This window comes from Oculina patagonica, chromosome 9 (assembly GCF_052425735.1).
Source record: "Oculina patagonica isolate OP01 chromosome 9, crgOcupat, whole genome shotgun sequence".
Taxonomy (NCBI): Eukaryota; Metazoa; Cnidaria; class Anthozoa; order Scleractinia; family Oculinidae; genus Oculina; species Oculina patagonica.
The window spans coordinates 30,531,776-30,553,059 of NC_135766.1; the positions used below are offsets into that span (position 1 = coordinate 30,531,776).

A 21,284-nucleotide genomic window follows, 5' to 3' on the forward strand; every position below is an offset into this window, starting at 1 on the left:
GAAAATGCATTAAAAACTGTCATATTTTGAAGTGCCTAGAAGTCGCTTTTTTAATGAAAAGAAAATCTTTCACGTTTTCTTTGGTTAAAATTTTAATTTTAACATTAAAATATGTAAGTTAGTCTGAAAGCATATTATTTACATATGTTGCACTGATTAGGTTATAGCTTAAACCACTAATGTTTACGTTGAGTTAGGTGGCAGGGCTACCGACTACTTCCCCTTAATTAGTCTTTCTTTACAGGCGATCTTTACTCATCAGTTCACATGCGGGGATAAAAGACAGAGGAATACTATATTTACATTATTGAATGAGATGCTAACGTTTATTTTTGTTAAGGCAAAAGAATGATCACGCACTTTAGATAAAAAAAAAAAGCCAAGAAGATTTTTTTTCCACGAGTTGCAGGGGATTTGGCCGATTAGAAGAGATATTTGATGATTATTTTGCATAAAATATCTTGGAGAAACATTAATTATATATTAGACATGAAATGTTTAATTTCGGATTTAAAAAAGTTGAAGAAAACATTGTATGTTTTCTTAAAACTTTACAGTCAAAATAGTCGGCGCCTGCCGCCTAGTATTCCAAAATAGTTTTGATTAACGGCGAACGGATGCTATTCGTTTCAAATTTTCAAATTTCATTTGAATATTGCAATCATCCAACCATAGCCCAAGAGTGACCTCATTGAAAACGTTGATTGCTGATTGGTTTATTTCTCACCTGTTGACGTGCGTATTTGGCGCTTAAGTTTGAACAGCGATGGCCGCCAGAAATGTGCTTGGCGGTGTTTATCAACTTTGGAAAGCTCTCCCTTTTGGTTTCTCTTTAAGAGACGAAATTGTGGCCTGTGCTAACTGCAATTTAACTTCTAGATATTTTTTCTGCTCACTTAGAGATGAATTCCAGTCCGTACTGCGCAATCTCGGCTGCAATGCTTATGTGAGCCTCGCACGAAGGAATGTTTACAAGCAAAACTAAAAATTCCGCGACAAACTTACCTTTTCCTTCATTATTAACGCCAGATATCCTTGCAGAACAAATAATAACGAGTAGAAGAACCTTGACGCTATTTCAAACCGACGTTTCAGCTCATCGGAAATTCTTGAACGAAACGAACTGTAATGGCGGACTAAAAAACTTCATGTATGCTGTCACCGAAGTGTAACGTTTCAACGAATTCAAAACAAAAACGAAAACAAACCCCGAGTCTGCGCAGTACGGACTGGAAATCAGCTTTAAGTTTTCTAGGAGGCGGTCAATTGCTTTTTCCCCGATATTGCTTGTATGGAAGCAGATTGAGCTCGAACTTGCAGGGCCTGAAGCTTGGAGCTTAAAGTTGACATTGGCGGAACCGGAATCTTCACAGGCTAAAGCACAAATTTCAACTCTAACAATTGCCGTCGACGTCGGGTAGTTATCTTCTTGGATTTGAACGACACACTTTCTCAAAGTATAACTAGATTCCTGCTTGCTCGAAAGTGGATTTCCCCACATTACAAAACGAAATCTGGAGGTAGGCAGTTCACCAATTTCTGAGATTATATCTTTCCGGCCACCTGCAAACTTCTGGTCGAGAAATTTTTCATCTCTCTCTATTATTGCAAGCTTGTGATTGTTGTAAACTCCAAGGACACCATGATCAAAACGGCAAGGCAATGAAGGAAATCGAAACTGAATCTAACCATATTTGGGAGGAGGTTGTGGGGGTGAGTGAATTTGGAATTATTTGAATGAGGAGAATTGAAGGACCCTAGTCACACTCATCCTCTAACTGGAGCATAAGGCTAAAAGGACCCTAGTCAGCCTCTGCCATTTTAAATGGCATCGAAATTATGAAAATTGTATGGTGAAGCGAAATTGCATTGCTTAAAGTTGTATTTCTCAACAGGACTCACTGTATATTTGGTAAACAGAAGCAGACAATGTACTGTACAACTCGTTTATTGATAGCTGCGCGACTATAAGTTCCCAGTATTAGCTACAATGTTGCAAAAGCATAAAATATTCCGTTTACAACAACTAACCTATATTAATGTAAAATTTAAAATGAAAGATGAAAGACATTTTTTATGATATAGACAAGTTTCTTAACATAAAAAACAGCGATCCATATTAGATCTTTACATGTGCGAGGCAAAATAAAAGATCGTTTACCTCAATTTTTGCTTCGAAATTCGAGCTAACGGTACAAATTACTTTCTCCGAGACGTAAAAAACTTTATCGAACAACACCTATGTTTCGTGGTAAATTTGTTTTTTCATTCTTGCATAGGGTTCGTTTTAACTTTTATGGGTAAGGCTATATATTACATTTACATCTCTTCCAGTGGTTCAGTTTTTGCTTAAACTACGGATATCTGCTGAGGTTGACTTATGTAACAGTTTTGAAGACCGCTTTGTTTAGCGCTACTCTAATCGATTTTAATTCATTAAGCAATTCATCTGTCGTGGGCTCATAAAAGACGCTTGAAAGTGCTAATATGATCAAATTTTTACCCCCCAAAAATTTAAGGTGTCTCTTAAAGTATCTAATGACAGATTTAAAATGACCTTTTAAATATATATATATTAGTTCCCGAGATATTTAAGCTCAAAAAAGCGTACTACTCAACCCAATTTTATGCAAATATTAAAAAGTGAGTTATCGTGGTATTTCTTTGCAGTAACCAATGAATCTTTACAGACTAAAAGTTCTACAGGTGACACACTTCTGTAATGGAAATCTTTAATTATCTGTGTAATATTTCACCGAATGCCGGCGATTTTCAGTGAAAAGAGAAACAATAATATTAGTTTTAATTTTTCAGTCCCTCTGATTATAATTAGTTGGATTTCAATTAAGATGAGTATGTATGTGAATTTAAAACACCGTACATTTATTTTCAAGTGCCCGGGAGCCGTTTTTTTTTAAATCAAAGGTTAATGAAAAGAAAACTTTCATGTTTTGCGAATTTATCATGGTAGCTTTAAAACAGGCCTGAAGTTACTCAAACCAAATGTTGAGTTTTGCTATGATAAAACTGAGCAAAGTAAACTATTTTTTTTTTTTACAGAAAGATGCTTAAAAGGTGTAAAGAAAGAATTTTCCAATCATGTTTTTTTTCGTGTTCTTTAAGAGATTAATTATGTATTGAAAATGCATTAAAAGCTGTCATATTTTGAAGTTCCTTGGAGCCGCTTTTTTTATGAAACTCAGCTTTAACATTAGAATATGGAAGTTAGTCTTAAAGTATTCTATTTACATATGTTGCACTGATTAGGTAATAGCTTAAACCACTAATGTTTACGTTGAGTTAGGTGGCAGGACTACAGACTACTTTTCCTTAATAAGTCTTTCTTTACAGGCGATCTTTACTCACCAGTTCACATTCGGGGATAAAAGACAGAGGAATACTATATTTACATTATTGAATGAGGTGCTAACGTGTTAAGGAAAAACAATGATCACGCACTTTAGATAAAAAGCCAAGAAGATTTGGGGGGAGGGGGATTTGGATTAGAAGAGATATTAAATTTTAATGATTATTTTGAATAACATAGCTTGGAGAAATATTAATTATATATCAGACATAAAATGTTGAATTTCGGATTTAAATAGTTGAAGAAACATTTCATTGTTGTTTTTTAAACTTAACAGTCAAAATAGACACGCGTGCCGCCTAGTATTCCAGACTAGTTTTGATTAACGGCGAACGGAATGTATTATTCGTTTCGAACTTTCAAATTTAATTTGAATATTGCAATTATCCAACCGTAGCCCAAGAGTGACCTCATTTAAAACATCGATCATTAATTGGTTTATTTCTCACCTGTTGACGTGCGTATTTGGCGCTTAAGTTTGAACAGCGATGGCCGCCAGAAATGTGCTTGGCGGTGTTTATCAACTTTGGAAAGCTCTCCCTTTTGGTTTCTCTTTAAGAGACGAAATTGTGGCCTGTGCTAACTGTATTTTAACTTCTAGATATTTTTTCTGCTCACTTAAGTTTTCTAGGAGGCTGTCAATTGCAAGCAATTTTGCTTGTCTGGAAGCTGGTAAAGCTCGTTGAACTTGCAGCGCCTGAAGTATAGGAGCTTAAGGTTGACATCAGCGGAACCGGAATCCTCACAGGCTAAAGCACAAATTTCAACTCTAAAAACTTCCGTCGACGTCGGGTAGTTATCTTCTTGGATTTTACCGACACACTTTCTCAGAGTATAAATAGATTCCTGCTTGCTCGAAAGTGGATTTCCCCACAGTTCAAAACGAAATGTGGAGGGAAGCAGTTAGCCAATTTCTGAGATTATCTCCTTCCGGCCACCTGCACACGTCTGGTCGAGAAATTTTTCATGTCTCTCTATTATTGCAAGCTTGTGATTGTTGTAAACTCCAAGAACACCATGATCAAAACGGCAAGGAATTGAAGGAAATCGAAACTGAATCTAACCGTATTTGGGAGGAGGTTGTGGGGGTGAGTGAGATTGAAATAATTATTATTTAAATGGGGAGAATTGAAGGACCCTAGTCAGCCTCCGCCATTTTCAATGGCATCGAAATTATGAAAAGTGTATGGTGAAGCGAACTCACATTGCTTAAAGTTGTGTCACTGGAAATATGTTAAATAACCTCTTAAAAAGGTTCACAGTGATCTCTTTCGTTTAGGTGTGGATGACTAAGGTCTTTTTGTCAAGGCATTTCCTTGGTTTTTGTTGTCTTTTATGTGTTTTTCATCATTGTCTGGATCAGTCGTTCTGTGAAAGTAGTAACAGTGCCCGGGGGGGGGGGGCACTCCCATACATGAGCTATATAGTATGTGCCGCTGTGAAGGGTATGGTTTTCAAGCTGTTTAACTGGGATAGGGTATAGAAATCAGAGAGTTTTGGTCTAGAAAAGGGTAGCATTTTCCGGGAAACCGATCGACGGTATGACGAATATAGTCCAGAAACTCGGAAGAGAAAGAGGATTTCCTAAACGTAAATAAAATCATCGCGGCATCGTTGTTCACAGATGGTTTTCCATTAAAACACTGATAATGATACAGTTCTAACAAAATGCAAGTCTGGGATAGGGTAGGGATTTTCAGTGTCTAGTCTAGTATAGGGTTGCAAAAATCAGCTGAACATGGTCTAGTATAGGGTAAGGGCTTCAAATTCCCAGCGGCACACCCCAACCCAAAAATATACTGGGTGTCCCCCCCCGGGTAACAGTGTTGCAATTGATCAAGATCGGCCTCTAGTATCACCCCCGGATTACGAACGTGTAAGGTATAGTATTATCATGTCCCTCGCACAACAATCTGAAAGAGGGACTATTTGCAGTCTATGAACGGGGAAGATTTGGCTACAAGTGACATGAATTTGGCAAATTTGGCAACAACTTGATCATGAAAGTCGTCCTTGGGTTACTGTGTCAGGAGATGGGCGTTGGTGTGTGTCTGCATGTTTGTGTGTTGTGTGCGGGGGGGAGGGGGGGGGGGGAAGTAAACTCTAAATTTATGGTACCATAAAACCACTAGCTGTTACCTCACTTTTCAATTTTAATTTTATGCCCAAAACCTCATAAATAGATAAAGACTTATTGAGCGGACACTTTTAACCAGTTCCTCGATCGAGCTTTTTAAGGGTCAAGTATGTAAAGTAATGAGAGCCAAGTACTAAGGTTTTCGCAAAATTTGGGCGAACAAATTTCACAAACAACTCAGTTGTCATCACGGAACAACTTCCTCTTATCATTTCATGTGCAGTGATCGAGTAGCCGACAAATGATTATATTTCTCAACATGACTCACTATATATTTGATAAACAGAAGCAAACAACGTACTGGACAACTCTTTTATTGATAGCTGCGCCACTATAAGTTCCCAGTATCAGCTACAATGTTGCAAAAGCGTAAAATATTCCGTTTACACCAACTAACATATATTAAGGTAAAATTTAATAAGATGAAAATCATTGGCAAAAGATGAAAGCTATAAAGATTTCACAAAGTTAATAACGCTTCCACCTTGGTATTATTAATGTCAAACTGACTTTTAAACGATTTATTGAACTACCCATAAACATCTTATATACGTTAAGTGTGAACGGATTTTAGATTAATAATGCAAGATAAAAACGTCAAATCACACTGTAAAACTGCTACAACTCGAAGAAAGCTATTTGAATAGATTTTGACATTTCTCTCCCACTACACGGCCAATTCGTTGGAAGAAGCGAAAGTAGACACATGTCAGTAGATAACCCGTGCAAGTGTTGACTCTGATTGGCCAAAACGTTTGGAAAACCAACAAAAAAATGTCAACAGATTCTCGGTCAAAACTCATTCAAACAGTTTTGCGAATGGTAACAGTATTCTGTGGTACAATATAGCATATATAATAAGTTATATAGTAATGAAATGAATATATGAAACTCATATATTTGTACTGCGGATATACATTTTAAGCAAATGAAAGATCATCGCAGTAATGTTAAGCAGTTGAGAAAAGCAAGCCTGAAAAAAAAAATTCAGGCTTGAACGGGAATCGAACCCATGACCTCTGCGGTACTGCTTAAGTCGAGTACATTACTGCGATGATCTTTCATTTGCTTAAAGTTATATAGAAATCTTATCACCGGAACATATTCACTAAACTGATGCACGCCTATCAACCTATTTGCAACTAAGTTATGTACATTTTAGCCTATGACCTGGCTTTGTAAACAATGTCACGCATTGCTTTACTAAGAAACATTGCGTGACCAGTCAAGCAACAGTTGTCAAGTAGACGAGGTTTTCGGTCACGCCACACACGCATACATCAATACAACCCCGATATAACGAAAAACAATCTCTTTTCGAACTTAAGGACGCTCATTGTAGTTTTCATTAAAACCGAATTTTCAATCATTGCGCTCCTAAAGCCAAGTTTACGCCTAGTACAGTTCTGAATATAAACTTGTGGTGCCTTTTCAGCTTTTTCAAACAAGTAAATTGAGTACTTACTGTAACCGACATTTTGCTGAATCGGCCGCTTTATGTGTAAAGCACTGACATGAATTCCATTTTGGGACAAGCGGTTTGCAAAATAACTTTGGTCATATTGTAGCTACTATTTTTTAGTCCTGGTCAGTTGACTTTCAAACCTGGACTATTTTTTTTTCTAGGTTTTTGGCGTTGCCAAATTTCAGTAACGTGAGCTTCGCAAAATCAGGTTTAGAATGTTTCCCTTCAACTGTTTAAATTTATTTCTCTGCAGAAGACGAAAGTGGTCCCAAACCTGAGGCGCTGAACAAGAAAGCCGTCGCCATTGTAAACCGCGTCAGAGACAAATTAACAGGTATGCTGCCTTCTCTTGTCATTGACTTAGCATCTGGAATAAATTGAATGTACCAGATAAAACGTGATTTCACTGTCCAGAAAGTTGTGATAAATATTGGCTAAAAATGATGCAAACAACACGAAAAAGAAATTAGCGCTGTGAAAAAGCGTTCCAGTTCTACGGATGGTCAAAACTGTACAAAGTTTAAGTGAATTTAAAAATTATCAACTTTTGTCCAGTCGAAGAAAATCAGATTTTGAAACAGCTTCAAAGCATTTCACAAAGTTCGCTGATTCGGTGTTTTCTGGCTTCGCCTATGAGAGTAGTTAATGTACATTTAATGTTAGAAATCATTTCGTTTGAACAGAACACTGATATCTGTATATTTTATAGGTCGCTACTTTACCAGTCATAACAATCTTGACGTGACGACACAAGTGGATCTGTTGATCAAACAAGCCACCTCGCATGAAAACCTCTGCCAGTGCTACATAGGATGGTAAGACTGTTATGTTGCTTGTAGTTCAAGAGCTACATTTCTCATTTTATACTTCATTTATGTTCACAGGTGTCCATTCTGGTAAACCGATATGCACAAGACTGTTTGCGTACTTGCAAGGCGATCTTAATGGCATGGATTTAATGGTCTATCGACATTTTGTCCTCGAAAACTATGCAATGTTTTATGGCGTTGGCACTTACATTTAAAGCTGGAGAACTTGAAGACCAAATCAGTCAAACTCAAACTTTGCAGAATTAACATTACAGCCGAATTTATTGAGAATGCTTTCACCTCCGGTATCGCCACTATCATTCCATCGCAACCTAAATGATTTGATTTTTTTTTCTGGCCGCTTTCGGTGGTGAAAAGAAGTAAGAGCAGAAGCGGCTAAACTAAATTCCACATTTTAATCATGCAGTCATGGCGATGAAATCGAAGTAAGCTAAAAGATCGTCCCGTTACCAGCGTAAAGGTCCGAAATTAGCGAGCGATAAAATTTCACGGTTGACAGCTAATCCCGGTAATCAACAAAACAATGGCAACAACAAATGAGCTGAAGCGAACTGATCTCCCTTTATAAAGGACACCTTCGGGATCACCATAAGTGAAAGTCTGTAGTAGCGAGAGTAATTTTCAGTAATTCTTTATTCGACGGAACTTCAACTCCTGTCCGTAATAACGAGGTGTCCGAAAGGCGAGGGTTCACTCATTATTCGACCTTTTGCGAATCTGAGATGAGTTTTAACCTACCAGCACTAGTTAATGCCGTCGATGTTTTTGTTTTCTATTCTTTTTTTAAAATTGTGTAATTGGAAATGTGTTATTGAAACAAATGTTCAAACAAGAAACTCAGAAAATTGCTGTGTGTTTCACCAACTTTTTATCCTCTTACGCTCTCAGTCGCTGCGCTAATTTCTCAGGCATCGGTAGTTTGTCTGAAAAGAAACTGGGCTAGAAACAATAGGCAGTTTAAGATACGCTACGGCGAGGTGCTACTACGGCTACCGTAACCGAAAAGGTCTGGGGAGAGTACGTCTCGGCAGTCCACCAAATTTAGTGTAAAAGCAAGGCGAAATACAAAGAAACATAGACTAAGGAGTTGAAAATCTCTTTTATTTAGTTTTCCACAGCCGAATGGCTTCGCTCAAAAATTATATAGTTGTTGTTTGCTTTGCTAGGACTAACAGAATAGTTCTGAGCGAGAGATTCTTTCTGCAGTACTAACAGTAGCAATACACAACAACACAACAACAATTAACCCTATTCAGACCGGGGGGGGGGGGGGGGCTTTTGAGGCCCGCGCTGACTTTGAACTTTTCTAACTTTTTTAAGATTAAATCAAACGCTCCCAAACTTTCTGAGTTTTCCTAAAATTTATCTGGTAACAATTTGGTAGGATTGGATGATGTGTAATGAACTTGACATCACCATGGCAACGTCATTTTGACAGGCATGTTTTCCCAAATTTGTAATTTTGCGTGTTTCTGTCAATAAAAATCAACTTAAATGGAATTATTTTTACATTTTTACGGGTTTAAAGCACATTTTTATTGATTTTGAGTACTTTGCAATAATTTTGGGTGGTTTTCGGGCATTATGGAAAAATTTTGAAATCCAAGATGGCGGATCCAAGATGGCGGCTGTTTTGACATCATGATGTAATTGTCACGTGATGTGACGTCACCATCTCACGTGACATATACTAAAAGAAAGATTTTCGGACATACAATACATCCTATAAGTTTCATTGTGATTGCTTAAATATTCTGGAAGTTAGATAGAGGGGGGGGCTTCCGAAGCCCCCCCCCCCCGGTCTGAGAAGGTCCAAAAAAGCCCGGTCTGAATAGGGTTAAAATCGATGAAATGTTTAATTTTAAAAATACGAATATCGCAAAGAATACCGAGTTATGAACTGAAATATACCAGTACTCACCGAAGCAAAATAGTAGCGGATACTTATACAGCTATAGTACATCTCCACTAAACTGTAAAAGCAAAAAAATCGCACGCACAACACGAGTACTTTTCTTATCCATACCGACACTTGCACCGAACGAATTCGTCAAATTCAGGATAAGACTTTTTAAGCTTATGAGCGACAAACGCGACAATTGTTCGACAACAATTAAGTTCAAAGGATACAGTATTCGTTGGAACTCTTAAAATGCTGAGAAACTCGTCGAAAAAGGACAGAGAAGCGAATAAAATCCGACGTACTACCACTACGGCAAAACCTCCTGACTCGCGTAGTCAGATTTCACTCTACGGCTGGACGTGACTGACTGACATGCGCAGTATCTTATATTTGGAAAAAATTACTTCCGGCAGCCGTAGTAGCGCCTCGCCGTAGCGTATCTTAAACTGCCTAATGTTACCCTGAAACGGCATCTCAAGTTCAGTGTTTACGTGCTTAGGAATGAACTTAATGGTAGCAGACGGTGGAATATTAAGAGCCGAAAGATTAAAATTCTTTACATAGACCTCAACTATATCACTGTTAGCATAGTTACTTCTATCACCAGAATTGTGCAACGAGTGCTGAAGCGCCTTGCTCAAAATGTAACTTAAATCACGGGTCGTAAAACTGCTAAAGTAAAGTCAAGTTTCATGACTACTTTACAAATAATTAAAATATAGAAGAGATTTAACACTTTCTGAGGGTCCGCCTTCGCAAACGTCGCTTCATTTTGTCACAATGGACGGCAGGGTTAAATAATTTGATAATTAAAATTTAAAAAGAAATCTTACTTTTCAAGCTGAACGCTGAAGACAATTCAGCTGCAGATTACAGCCTCTATTAAGTAGAAGGCTATAAGGAATCTGAGCACGAAAAGAGCTCTCAAGCTATACAAGCTTCTGATACAAGAAGTCGTTCGTTCACTCTTGCGCTCTTTCCGGCTCACATTCCCAATAAAAATGAAAACATTTTAACTTGATTTTGATACTTTGTGTATGCACTTGTCAGGCGTACCACGCATAGACGTCTGCACAGGTCTGCCCGTCGTTATTGGTACTCGGAGCAATTTTTCAAGTCTTGTCCATACCAAATGTGAAACTCTTCGCCAACAGACACTGATAGCGGGGTGGGAAGTTTGTTGAAGACAAGTTCTGTGGAATTGACACCAATTCCAGCAATCTTATAGAAATAATATTTCAGTCCACAACCAGAATCATCTCTTAGGTAATCGGCAAGCAACAGAGCGGTCTTGTTAGGGTATGTTATGACGGTATTTAGCGTCTTGTCTCCATAAATGGGGAGGTCACAGCCCCAGTAGGACGATGGGATATCTATGGTACAGCTTAAAGAACCACTCTTGTGAACAAGTTTAAACGTGTAGACGAGGCCGCATTCTTTGAGGTTGAAAGTCCCGTATGTGTCATCTCGAGCTCCAAAGCAAACGGGAGCATCGCTGATCTTTTTCCAGTTCTCTGAAATAAATACATACCAATGAAATAGAATAAGAATGAGAATACAACCACTGAGAGTGTTGGTAGCGACCTTTAGTAATTACTTCCGGGAAGCCCTCCTGCATGGCCAAGCCTTTGCTTTTGCCGTGTGAAATAGTAATTTTTGGGTTACCGTTACAGAAAATATATACAACAGTATTGTTTTCAAATAACCATATCTTTATCATATTGTAACGATGCCGCCCAGAATCCTCAGTCATTGGCTGCCTGGCTTTAAAAACCCAGAAAACTAGAAAGCATTACCCAACGAGATTTCTGAGCCAATTAGCTGTGCGACAAATCTGCAAAATTTGACATCACGAACAAAAATAGAGATCAACAGAGCGTTCACGAATGTAGCATATCTCATTTTTCGCCTTTCAAATCTTAAAGTGATTATATGTTATTTGGCGGCTGGGAGGTCCGTATGGTGGAAAACTATGACCGAGGTCTTGAAAATGCATTTTCAAGGTCGAGGTCACAGTTTTTCACTTTATGGACCGACTCTATGCCGGTAAATAACGTTTATTGCTGCCGCAGCGAAGTGAGCCTGAAGCGAACGAGCGAGGCAGCTCTCTAATCGGCAAAAGGATTACTTTATGGGGCTTGCAATCGCTTTTTTTCTTCAAAACGCAAGGAATTGTGGTCGGCGGAAAGATCAGAGGCGCAATGAATTGTGATTATGCGCGAATGAAAGATTCAGGATGCTCAGTGGAGTTCAATGGGATCTTTGTGCCAACGCTTTGTGAATAATGGCGGAGGATGCAGATGAAGCTCGGATGTGCGTCCTTCTTTCCAGAACTGCGTTGGTTGTGCTGATTGTAGAAGCCACAGTTCACTCATCTTTGGAGACCCAGGGGTAGTTGGTGGGGCAAAACGAAGGAAAACCGGGCAGAAATCGTAGCGACGACTGCCCGGTTCTCCTTCGTTTCGCCCCACTTAATGTTTATCTGGTTCTGTTGTGGGCCTTTTTCCTTGCTTGCTTTCCGGAGTAGCTGTCGTTGAAAGTTGACGTTTTGTGCTGATTTCTTCGACCGTTGACTCACAATTCGCCCCCGGAAAAGCAGTGGCATTTTTGGAAGTTACAGCTGTCTTGATAAAATAAAAAAAACTCTGCAGCATTACGTATCTTGCGGCCGCAACTTCTGCTAACGCGTTCTGACAAACTTTGGCATTTAAGTAACGGAAATCCAATCGAAGAACAGCAATCTGCCCGAACTGTTCCTGGATTCTCAATATTGCCTTGTAGATTTCGTAAATAAATTTTCAAACGGCGCTCTTGAACCTAATGGAATTTCAAATACCACAGCACAGAATCGACAGCGATCATTGAATTCGTTTTCCTTCTTCTTTCGGCCCGTTTTGAACTCTTTGTAGGAGTTGCAGACAATTTTCACAATAAATCGTGGCTGTCCCGAGGTGAGATTTTCTACTTTGACAAAAATACTTGCGCTTCCGAAGTCCCGGGAAACAGAAATTCCTGCGTGTCTAAGAAGCGTGCGCTGCGTTCTGATGGTTAACGTGCTAACAGTTAACTGACAGTAACTAAAATGGATTACCGGAAAATTGGTGGGCGTTATGCAAAATACCAGGTTCTTACGGCAGGCGTTCCCTCTTCTCCTCTTCCCCCTTGTTCCCTCTCTTCCTTTCCCTCCCCTTTTAACGCCTGCCACGCAGGCTACAAAAACGGTGAATTTCACATTAGTAGGTTTGATTTGTACTTGCACTCATTCAATATTTCGTCATCGTTACCAATTTTATCATTATTATATTTTACAGGAGGGCGTTTTCCTTTGACTTTCACTTGTGCCTAAGCCACTCATGTAAATTACAAAACGACCGATTTGTTTCCGCGTAATCCCCAATTGTTTTACAAACATACATATTTGTTAAAATCTATTGATCAACAAGACTCTGAAAAGCCCTTTAAATTTTATACTTGAAGTTAATAGTACAACAAATCCTGTTGTATTGCCTAGCTGACAAAGTAAGCAGCTAGGCTGAATTTTCAAGATGGTGGCTCTAGAATCAACCATCATGATAGCTGTTAGAACATGTGTGTTATCGAAGAAAATAAAGCGTGACGTTTAAGAATCATTAAGGTATGTTATAGATACCTGTGCAATTGATGCCGTCTCCCGAAAAACCAGGCTTACAAGAACAGTTGAAAGATCCTTCAGTATTATTGCACATGGCGTTCTCACTGCAGTTGTGTATTTCCATTGTGCACTCGTCGATATCTAAAAAAAATAGTGAATTGCAGATAAGTATTTTTGATTTGTACTTGCGCTCATTCAATATTTCATTATCGTTAGCAATTTTATCATCATTGTAGTTAGCAGAAGGCGTTTTTCTAAAACTTTTACTAGCGCCTGAGCCACTCGCGAAAAAAACTTAAACGTCCGATCTGTCTACAAACAAACATATTTCTTTAAATATTATAAAAAGGCTCTGCAGCGCACTTTTAATTATTTTCTCTTTACTTTGAATGGATAGCAAAAAAGGCCTGTTCGATTTTATAGCCGCCAAAGTAAGCAGCTAGGCTGATTTAAAGATGGAGGCTCTAGAATCAATTGTCATGATAGCTGTTAGAAGATGTGTCTAATCAAAAGTATATAAAACGTGACGTTTAAGGTGGCTCGATCGGATTTTTGACTGACGATACCTTTCAACTTTAAGCAACTTGTACGCCACCGTAAACAATTCGACTGAAAATCGATCAGTACAGCTGTACTAAAGAAAAATGAAAGTTTCGAATGATGTAAGTTTCATCGAAATCGGAGTAACCATAGCAACATAATGACGTCACCACCGATTCTACACGAGACCGATTTTCTTGTAATTGAGAGATAAGTTTGAAAAAAGGCTTCTAGATCTTGGACTTGACATAGTTTTCTCAATGTCTGCGAAATTTGAAGAATTTCTATGAGAGCGTTTTCGAGAAAATTTTGGATGAAGTTTTTAGGTGCTAAAATACAACAAAAATAAAGCAGTCTTAAAACATTATTAGATATGGCATTTATTCAGCTGATGGTTACATGTCACGTGATGAAAGACGTTATGGACTATACCAAATAGTTACCATTTGATGCAACCTCGTCCCCAGGTTCTTCTCGGCGACTAGTTTTCAAAATGGTGGTCTCGTCGTGGCAGCCGCCATTAAAACGGAGTAGACGCTGGGAACGAGGTTGCATTTGATGTTGAGATATAAAGGAGATTGATTACTATGTAACCCAAAGGATTCCCTACTAACACTTTCAAACTGCAATTTGATTTCCCTGAAAATACAACTTTGACTGTGTACACCCTAAATAAGGAAAGTCAATCGAAGACAGTGTGCAGATTTGGCTAATCAGAATGTAACTTTGAATTATATCCCTTTTGACAGGACGTAACATGTCGATAAAATTCGATCATCGAAAACGTGTCCATATTACTCGATATTTGTCTATAATTGCCAATCGACAAGTTTAATTTGTCGATAAAAGTCTCTAATCAGACGAATTTCAACTAATTATCGATTTTATTGACAAAAATGCAGACACATTTTGCAATCGGCCACGAAATTCAAGTAAATGTGCGCGGCAACTAAAGTCTTGCCTCTCGCCATATATCGTTTTTACCGCATGGTAACGAGGGTATTAAAATGACTTTTGAGACTTTGATTAAACTCACTCACTCACTCACTCACTCCATTTTGATATCAAACCTCAATTAATTTATGTGTTTAACGGTAAACATGCTGACAGAAAGGTCCTTTGAATGCATTCAGGATGTTTCGGATGTCAATCAGAAACAAATTATTCTCCAATCTCATTCCCAAGGTCTCTCTCTTCCAGGAAACGAGCTTGGTCAGTATTTAGCCAAGTGCGAAAGAGGATTAAAGGTTATTACGCTTGATTCTAGTGGTAAAAAATTCGCTCTACGAAGCCTGAGAGCACAAGCCATCAATGACCCATTCACGCAACTCTCATAAGAAGAAAAGAAACATTCAAAGAGGCAAATAAAGTGAGATTGTTACTTACTGATAGCAGGTATGAGATACAGTAGAACCCGGTAACTCGAACTCAGATAACTCGAAGAACCCCGCTAACTCGAACACACTTCCATTTCCCTTGGATTTGAACTCACTTTTCAGTCATTTTTACTCGGTTAACTCGAACTCGGATAACTCGAAAACCTCGCTTACTCGAACTAAATTTTGTTTCCCTTGATCAAAATTTGGGTCAAATTTACCACGATAACTCGAATCCCGGTTCTTGCAACTCACCACGGTTGCCCATTTATTAGAGCAACAAAACAGATCACGTATTTGACAGCCTTTTCCAATTATTATCCTAAGAATTTGTGTTTGTGTTAGAGTTTCTGACGAGATAAGTTTAATTTGCACTGTACTGTGTACTGAAGTGCTGAAAAATCAGTAAACTATCAACTATTAACTTGGCAAATTAAATATTCAATTTACCCCGATAACTCGAAACCCCGCTAATTCAAATGGTTTTTCATTTCCCTTCAGAGTTCGAGTTAACATGGTACATGCAATTTCGCTTGCCATGTGACGCAATTTAATAAGCCTTTCAGTTCGTATCGCGGCACGTTTTTGTTTCGCGTCACGTCACCTCATGTCACGTCATCCGTTTTCAGTGGTAAAAAAAGTTTTCTCTATGAAGCCTGAGAGTACAGACTATTAATGGCCCATTTACGCAACTCCCATGAAAAAAAGAAAACACTTTTAAGTGTTTTCTTTTTTTAAAAAAAAAGGGAAATGAGGTGAGAGCGTGACTTAAATAATGATAGCAGGTACAAAATACATGCAGTTTCGCTTACCATGTGATGTGATTTAATAAACGTTTCAGCTCACTGGAAAAACACGAATTGCATAGCACGTTTCTGTCACATCATCTGTTTTTCATATTTTTTAGGCGAGCGGAAACACAAAGTACTCAGGCGCATATTTTTTCTCAAATTTCATCGGCTTCTCCAAAAATAATAATGCTTGTCGCTGCCCGGTGCGTATATTATATATGTGCTGACAAAAAAATAATTGAAAACGCAATTCAGCACATCCAAGACAGTAGAAAACATTCAAAGGTTACTTTATTTTGGTGGTGAACTGATAATAGAATTTGCGCTACGAAGCGGAATAGCACAAAGCATCAGTGACCCATTAACGCAACTGACATTAAAAAAAGCATTTTAAGGTTAATGAAGTGAGACTGTTACATTATTGGACGCTTATTTGAAAAAAAAAAAAGGAAAGGACGCCACTTCCTCGAATTACATGTACTGTACCATGAGGTCGGCTCGAAGAGCCTTTGATTTGTATTTCCGATCCAAATCAATCAAAATCGAACAAGTCGATAATCACAAGAAATTGCGTGATCAACTTTTATCGATTTCCGATATTTGTCGATTGATTAATATCGAATTTGATCGACAACGATTGAATTTTATCGACTAACGAAATTATCGACATGTAATGTCTTGCTTTTGAGAGTGAGCAACAATATAGGCACAAGTATTTAATGGTCAATCAGAGGGAGTTCCCCGGAATACAAGTTGTTTATTTGAAGTATCCACATGTCATAAACACTAAAAAAAAAGTGGTAAAGGGGGACCGTGTGCGCTAAATACAGGCAACCTCTGAGGAAAGCTAACGCCTACAGTACGTTCAGTGGACAGGTGTAAATTTGAATAGGGACCTTGAAAACTGATTTTGAGATGGTAATACCTTAATGCAATGTCGACTAATAAAATTTTGACTGTGCAAATTTAATAGCTGAACTGTGAGAAATATTTCACCTGAACAGTTGAGTCCGTCTCCGGTATATCCTGATTTACAGGAGCAGTTGTAAGAGCCATGGGTATTGACACAATCAGCATTAGCTGGACATTTGTGCTCTGCTGCAGTCACGCACTCGTCAATTTCTGAAAGAAACGAAATATTTAGATCGTGTCCCATTCAGCCAATATAAAGAATGAAATGCAGACTACCCCGATGATTCCAATCAATGAGAATCAATAAACAATAAAATCAATAGTTATTAATAATAATCAATACCAATCAATTGATTGATATTGATAATCAATAAAAATCACAGTTGCAATGTTGAGTGATTTTCGATTTTCATTGATTGTCATTGATTTCTATTGAAAAGTTGAATCGGTTTAATTTTTTTATTTTTTTTTATACTTGAAAAGGACAGAGGTGATACCCTTTGACTACACAAGAAATAGAAATCTTCACAGACATGGAGCCGCTGATGTGTGTCAGTGTGTTTGCAAACACGCCGGGAAACGCGTTAAATCAAGCAAATGCCTTTGTAGCCGGGTTTTTACTGATAAACAATCAGACATTGATCATCAATAGAAATCAATGAAAATCAATGAAATTAAGACGGCTTGGTGAGTGATTTTCGATTTTTATTGATTATGTAAATAAATCAATATTAGTCAATTGATTATTAGCTATTATTATTAATTTATATTGATTATGTTGATTGAAATCAATGATTGATTTTCATTGATTGGAATCGTCGGGAGACTACAGACTGCGAAGTACAGGCTGCAAGACGTCAATAGAGTTCCTTATCTCTTGAGCTTTCTTGCTGTTATGTTGTCCGAATGACAAGAAATGAAATACAAAATATTCATATCTTCACACGTAAAAATAACATGTTATCTTCACATGTGAAGATATCGATTTCGAAACGTTTTTTTGACGACAATTGTACGAGAAAATTCATGTTATTAAGCTTACTTGTTAATAATACACACAAAAAATTCACTTGAAGTGGATGATAAACAAAACGTGTTAGTGGCTTACCTTTCCAATTCGTTTTTAAACATAACGGAGTTTCCGGGCTTTGTAATCTAGATACCGCTAGGAAATTTTAAAGCTCTCTGTCATGCATTATCAGTTGTATTGGTGTTGGTATGGGCTGAAATGTCCAACTTCAAATCACACTTATAATCTTTCTTTTTTACGAGCCGTCGCGTAAAGAAAATCCACGATTGGTAGCTCTCAGTAGTTCGTTAAGCCTCTCTTGTGCTGTACAAACGTCCAATTCCTAGCACTTTGGTTTATATACTTATAACTTTCGTTAAATCGGTCAAACTTTTCATGAATCGTTATGTTTTTGCTCGATTTTTGCTCTGCCGAACACTCCGACATCGGCCGCCATTTTGTTTTGGCGAGCATTCCGACTTCCAATCTTCCTCGGCCATCTTCAGAAATTTTCTGAAAATCGTCAAAAACCTCCTTATTAATAGGTTTATACAATAAACAGAATAATAATGCTGGGAGATATGAAATATTCTCGGTTTTCATGTGACGTCATTAAAATCTAAAATCCAGAAATCGCAAGACCCCTGAGTTTTTATCCTTCACTGGCTTTTAGACGTCCTCAAAATATATCATTTTAATGCTTTTTAGCTCGATAGCAATCGCCGTCTTTAAGATAGAGCATTTTCAATTTCGGAGTTTCACGCCAGACGAGATCCAAGATGGCCGCCATAAGGCTGTCATGTTATCTTTAAAAAAATGCCTTATCTTGCGATTTTTAACAATCTGAACAGTTGAGGCCTTGCTAGAAGTGTTTATGTGAATGTTTACTTATTCACGAGGGTTATCTGACCGCTTTTTGTAGCAAAATTTAATGCCAGGTCTTGCCATTCGCATATTTGGCTTATCAGAATGTAACTTTGAATTATGACCCTTTTGAGAGCGAGCAGGAATGTAAACTATAGGCACAAGTACTTAATGGTCAATCAAAGGGAGTTCCCTCGGTTAAAAGTTGCCTATTTGAAGTAGCCACTTGTCATTAACACTAAAAAAGTGCTACAAGGTGACCTTGTGCGCTAAATACAGGCAACCTCCGTCAGATGAAAGCTAACGCTTACAGTACATTCTGATTCAGTGGACAGGTGTAAATTTAGGAACCTTAACAACTGATTTTGAGATGGTAATACCTTAATGCAATGTCGACTAATAAAGGTTTGACTGTGCAAATTTAATACATGAACTGTGAGAAATATTTCACCTGAACAGTTGAGTCCGTCTCCGGTATATCCTGATTTACAGGAGCAATTGTAAGAGCCATGGGTATTGACACAATCAGCATTAGCATCACATTTGTGCTCTTCTGCAGTCACGCAGTCCCATTCAGCCAATATAAAGAATGAAATGCAGACTACCCCGATGATTCCAATCAATGAGAATCAATAAACAATAAAATCAATAGTTATTAATAATAATCAATACTAATCAATTGATTGATATTGATAATCAATAAAAATCAAAGCTGCAATGTTGAATGATTTCCGATTTTCATTGATTGTCATTGATTTCTATTGAAAAGTTGAATTGGTTTAATTTTTTTATTTTTTTATACTTGAAAAGGACAGAGGTGATACCCTTTGACTACACAAGAAATAGAAATCTTCACAGACATGGAGCCGCTGATGTGTGTCAGTGTGTTTGCAAACACGACGGGAAACGCGTTAAATCAAGCAAATGCCTTTGTAGCCGGGTTTTTACTGATTAACAATCAGCCATTGATTATCAATATAAATCAATAAAAATCAATGAAATTAAGACGGCTCGGTGAGTGATTTTCGATTTTTATTGATTATGTAAATAAATCAATATTAGTCAATTGATTATTAGCTATTATTATTAATTTATATTGATTATGTTGATTGAAATCAATGATTGATTTTCATTGATTGGAATCGTCGGGAGACTACAGACTGCGATGTACAGGCTGCAAGACGTCAATAGAGTTTCTTATCTCTTGACCTTTCTTGCTGTTATGTTGTCCGAATGACAAGAAATGAAATACAAACTATTCATATCTTCACACGTAAGAATAACATGTTATCTTCACATGTGAAGATATCGATTTCGAAACGTTTTTGGACGACAATTGTACGAGAAAATTCATGTTATTACTTGTTAATAATACACATACAAAAATTTCACTTGAAGTGGATGATAAACCAAACGTGTTCAGTGGCTAACCTTTCCGATTCGTTTTTAAACATAACGGAGTTGCCGGGCTTTGTAATCTTGATACCGCTAGGGAATTTTAAAGCTCTCTGTCGTGCATTATCAGTTGTATTGGTATTGGTATGGGCTGAAATGTCCAACTTCAACTCACGCTTATAATCTTTCTTCTTTACGAGCCGTCGCGTAAGAAAATCCACGATTGGTAACTTTCAGTAGTTCGTAAAGCCTCTCTTGAGCTGTACAAACGTCCAATTCCTAGCACTTTGGTTTATATACTTATAACTTTCGTTAAATCGGTCAAACTTTTCATGAATCGTTATGTTTTTGCTCGATTTTTGCTCTCTCAAACACTCTGACATCGGCCGCAATTTTGTTTTGGCGCGCTTTCCGACTTCCAATCTTCCTCGGCCATCTTCAGAAATTTTCGGAAATGTTCGGAAACGTTTTGAAAATCTTCGAAAAAATGGGGTGGCAATTTTCGGAAAATCGTCAAAAACCTCCTTATTAATAGGTTTATACAATAAACAGAATAATAATGCTGGGAGATATGAAATATTCTCGGTTTTCATGTGACGTCATTAAAATCTAAAATCCAGAAATCGCAAGACCCCTGAGTTTTTATCCTTCACTGGTTATTAGACCTCCTCAAAATATATCATTTTAATGCTTTTTAGCTCGATAGCAATCGCCGTCTTTAAGATAGAGCATATTCAATTTCGGAGTTTCACGCCAGACGAGATCCAAGATGGCCGCCATAAGGCTGTCATGTTCTCTTAAAAAAAATGCCTTATCTTGCGATTTTTAACAATCTGAACAGTTGAGGCTTTGCTAGAAGTGTTTATGTGAATGTTTACTTGTTCACAAGGGTTATCTGACCGCTTTTTGTAGCAAAATTTAATGCCAGATCTTGCCATTCGCATATTTGGCTTATCAGAATGTAACTTTGAATTATGACCCTTTTGAGAGCGAGCAGGAATGTAAACTATAGGCACAAGTACTTAATGGTCAATCAAAGGGAGTTCCCTCGGTTAAAAGTTGCC

The 21,284-nt window shown here is 37.7% G+C and overlaps 2 protein-coding genes across 4 annotated transcripts in view; both read right to left on the bottom strand.

The window, feature by feature from the left end:
* LOC144664690 (uncharacterized) overlaps positions 1 to 21,284 on the bottom strand; it is a 49,695-nt gene that overhangs the window by 9,410 nt on the left and 19,001 nt on the right. For 2 of the 3 annotated variants that reach the window (XM_078525889.1, XM_078525886.1), the window contains exons 5-6: positions 19,277 to 19,391; positions 17,037 to 17,162 (exon numbers count right to left, since the gene is read on the bottom strand). In XM_078525889.1, the coding sequence (XP_078382015.1) occupies positions 17,037 to 17,162; positions 19,277 to 19,391 (241 nt within the window). The remainder of the gene's footprint in view (positions 1 to 17,036; positions 17,163 to 19,276; positions 19,392 to 21,284) is intronic. The other variant, XM_078525887.1, reaches the window with a different exon arrangement.
* The window catches only part of LOC144664667 (uncharacterized), a 58,631-nt gene continuing 48,065 nt past the window's right edge, over positions 10,719 to 21,284 (bottom strand). The window contains exons 11-12 of the mRNA XM_078525846.1: positions 13,352 to 13,474; positions 10,719 to 11,216 (exon numbers count right to left, since the gene is read on the bottom strand). Of these exons, the coding sequence (XP_078381972.1) occupies positions 10,792 to 11,216; positions 13,352 to 13,474 (548 nt within the window). The 3' untranslated portion in view covers positions 10,719 to 10,791. The remainder of the gene's footprint in view (positions 11,217 to 13,351; positions 13,475 to 21,284) is intronic.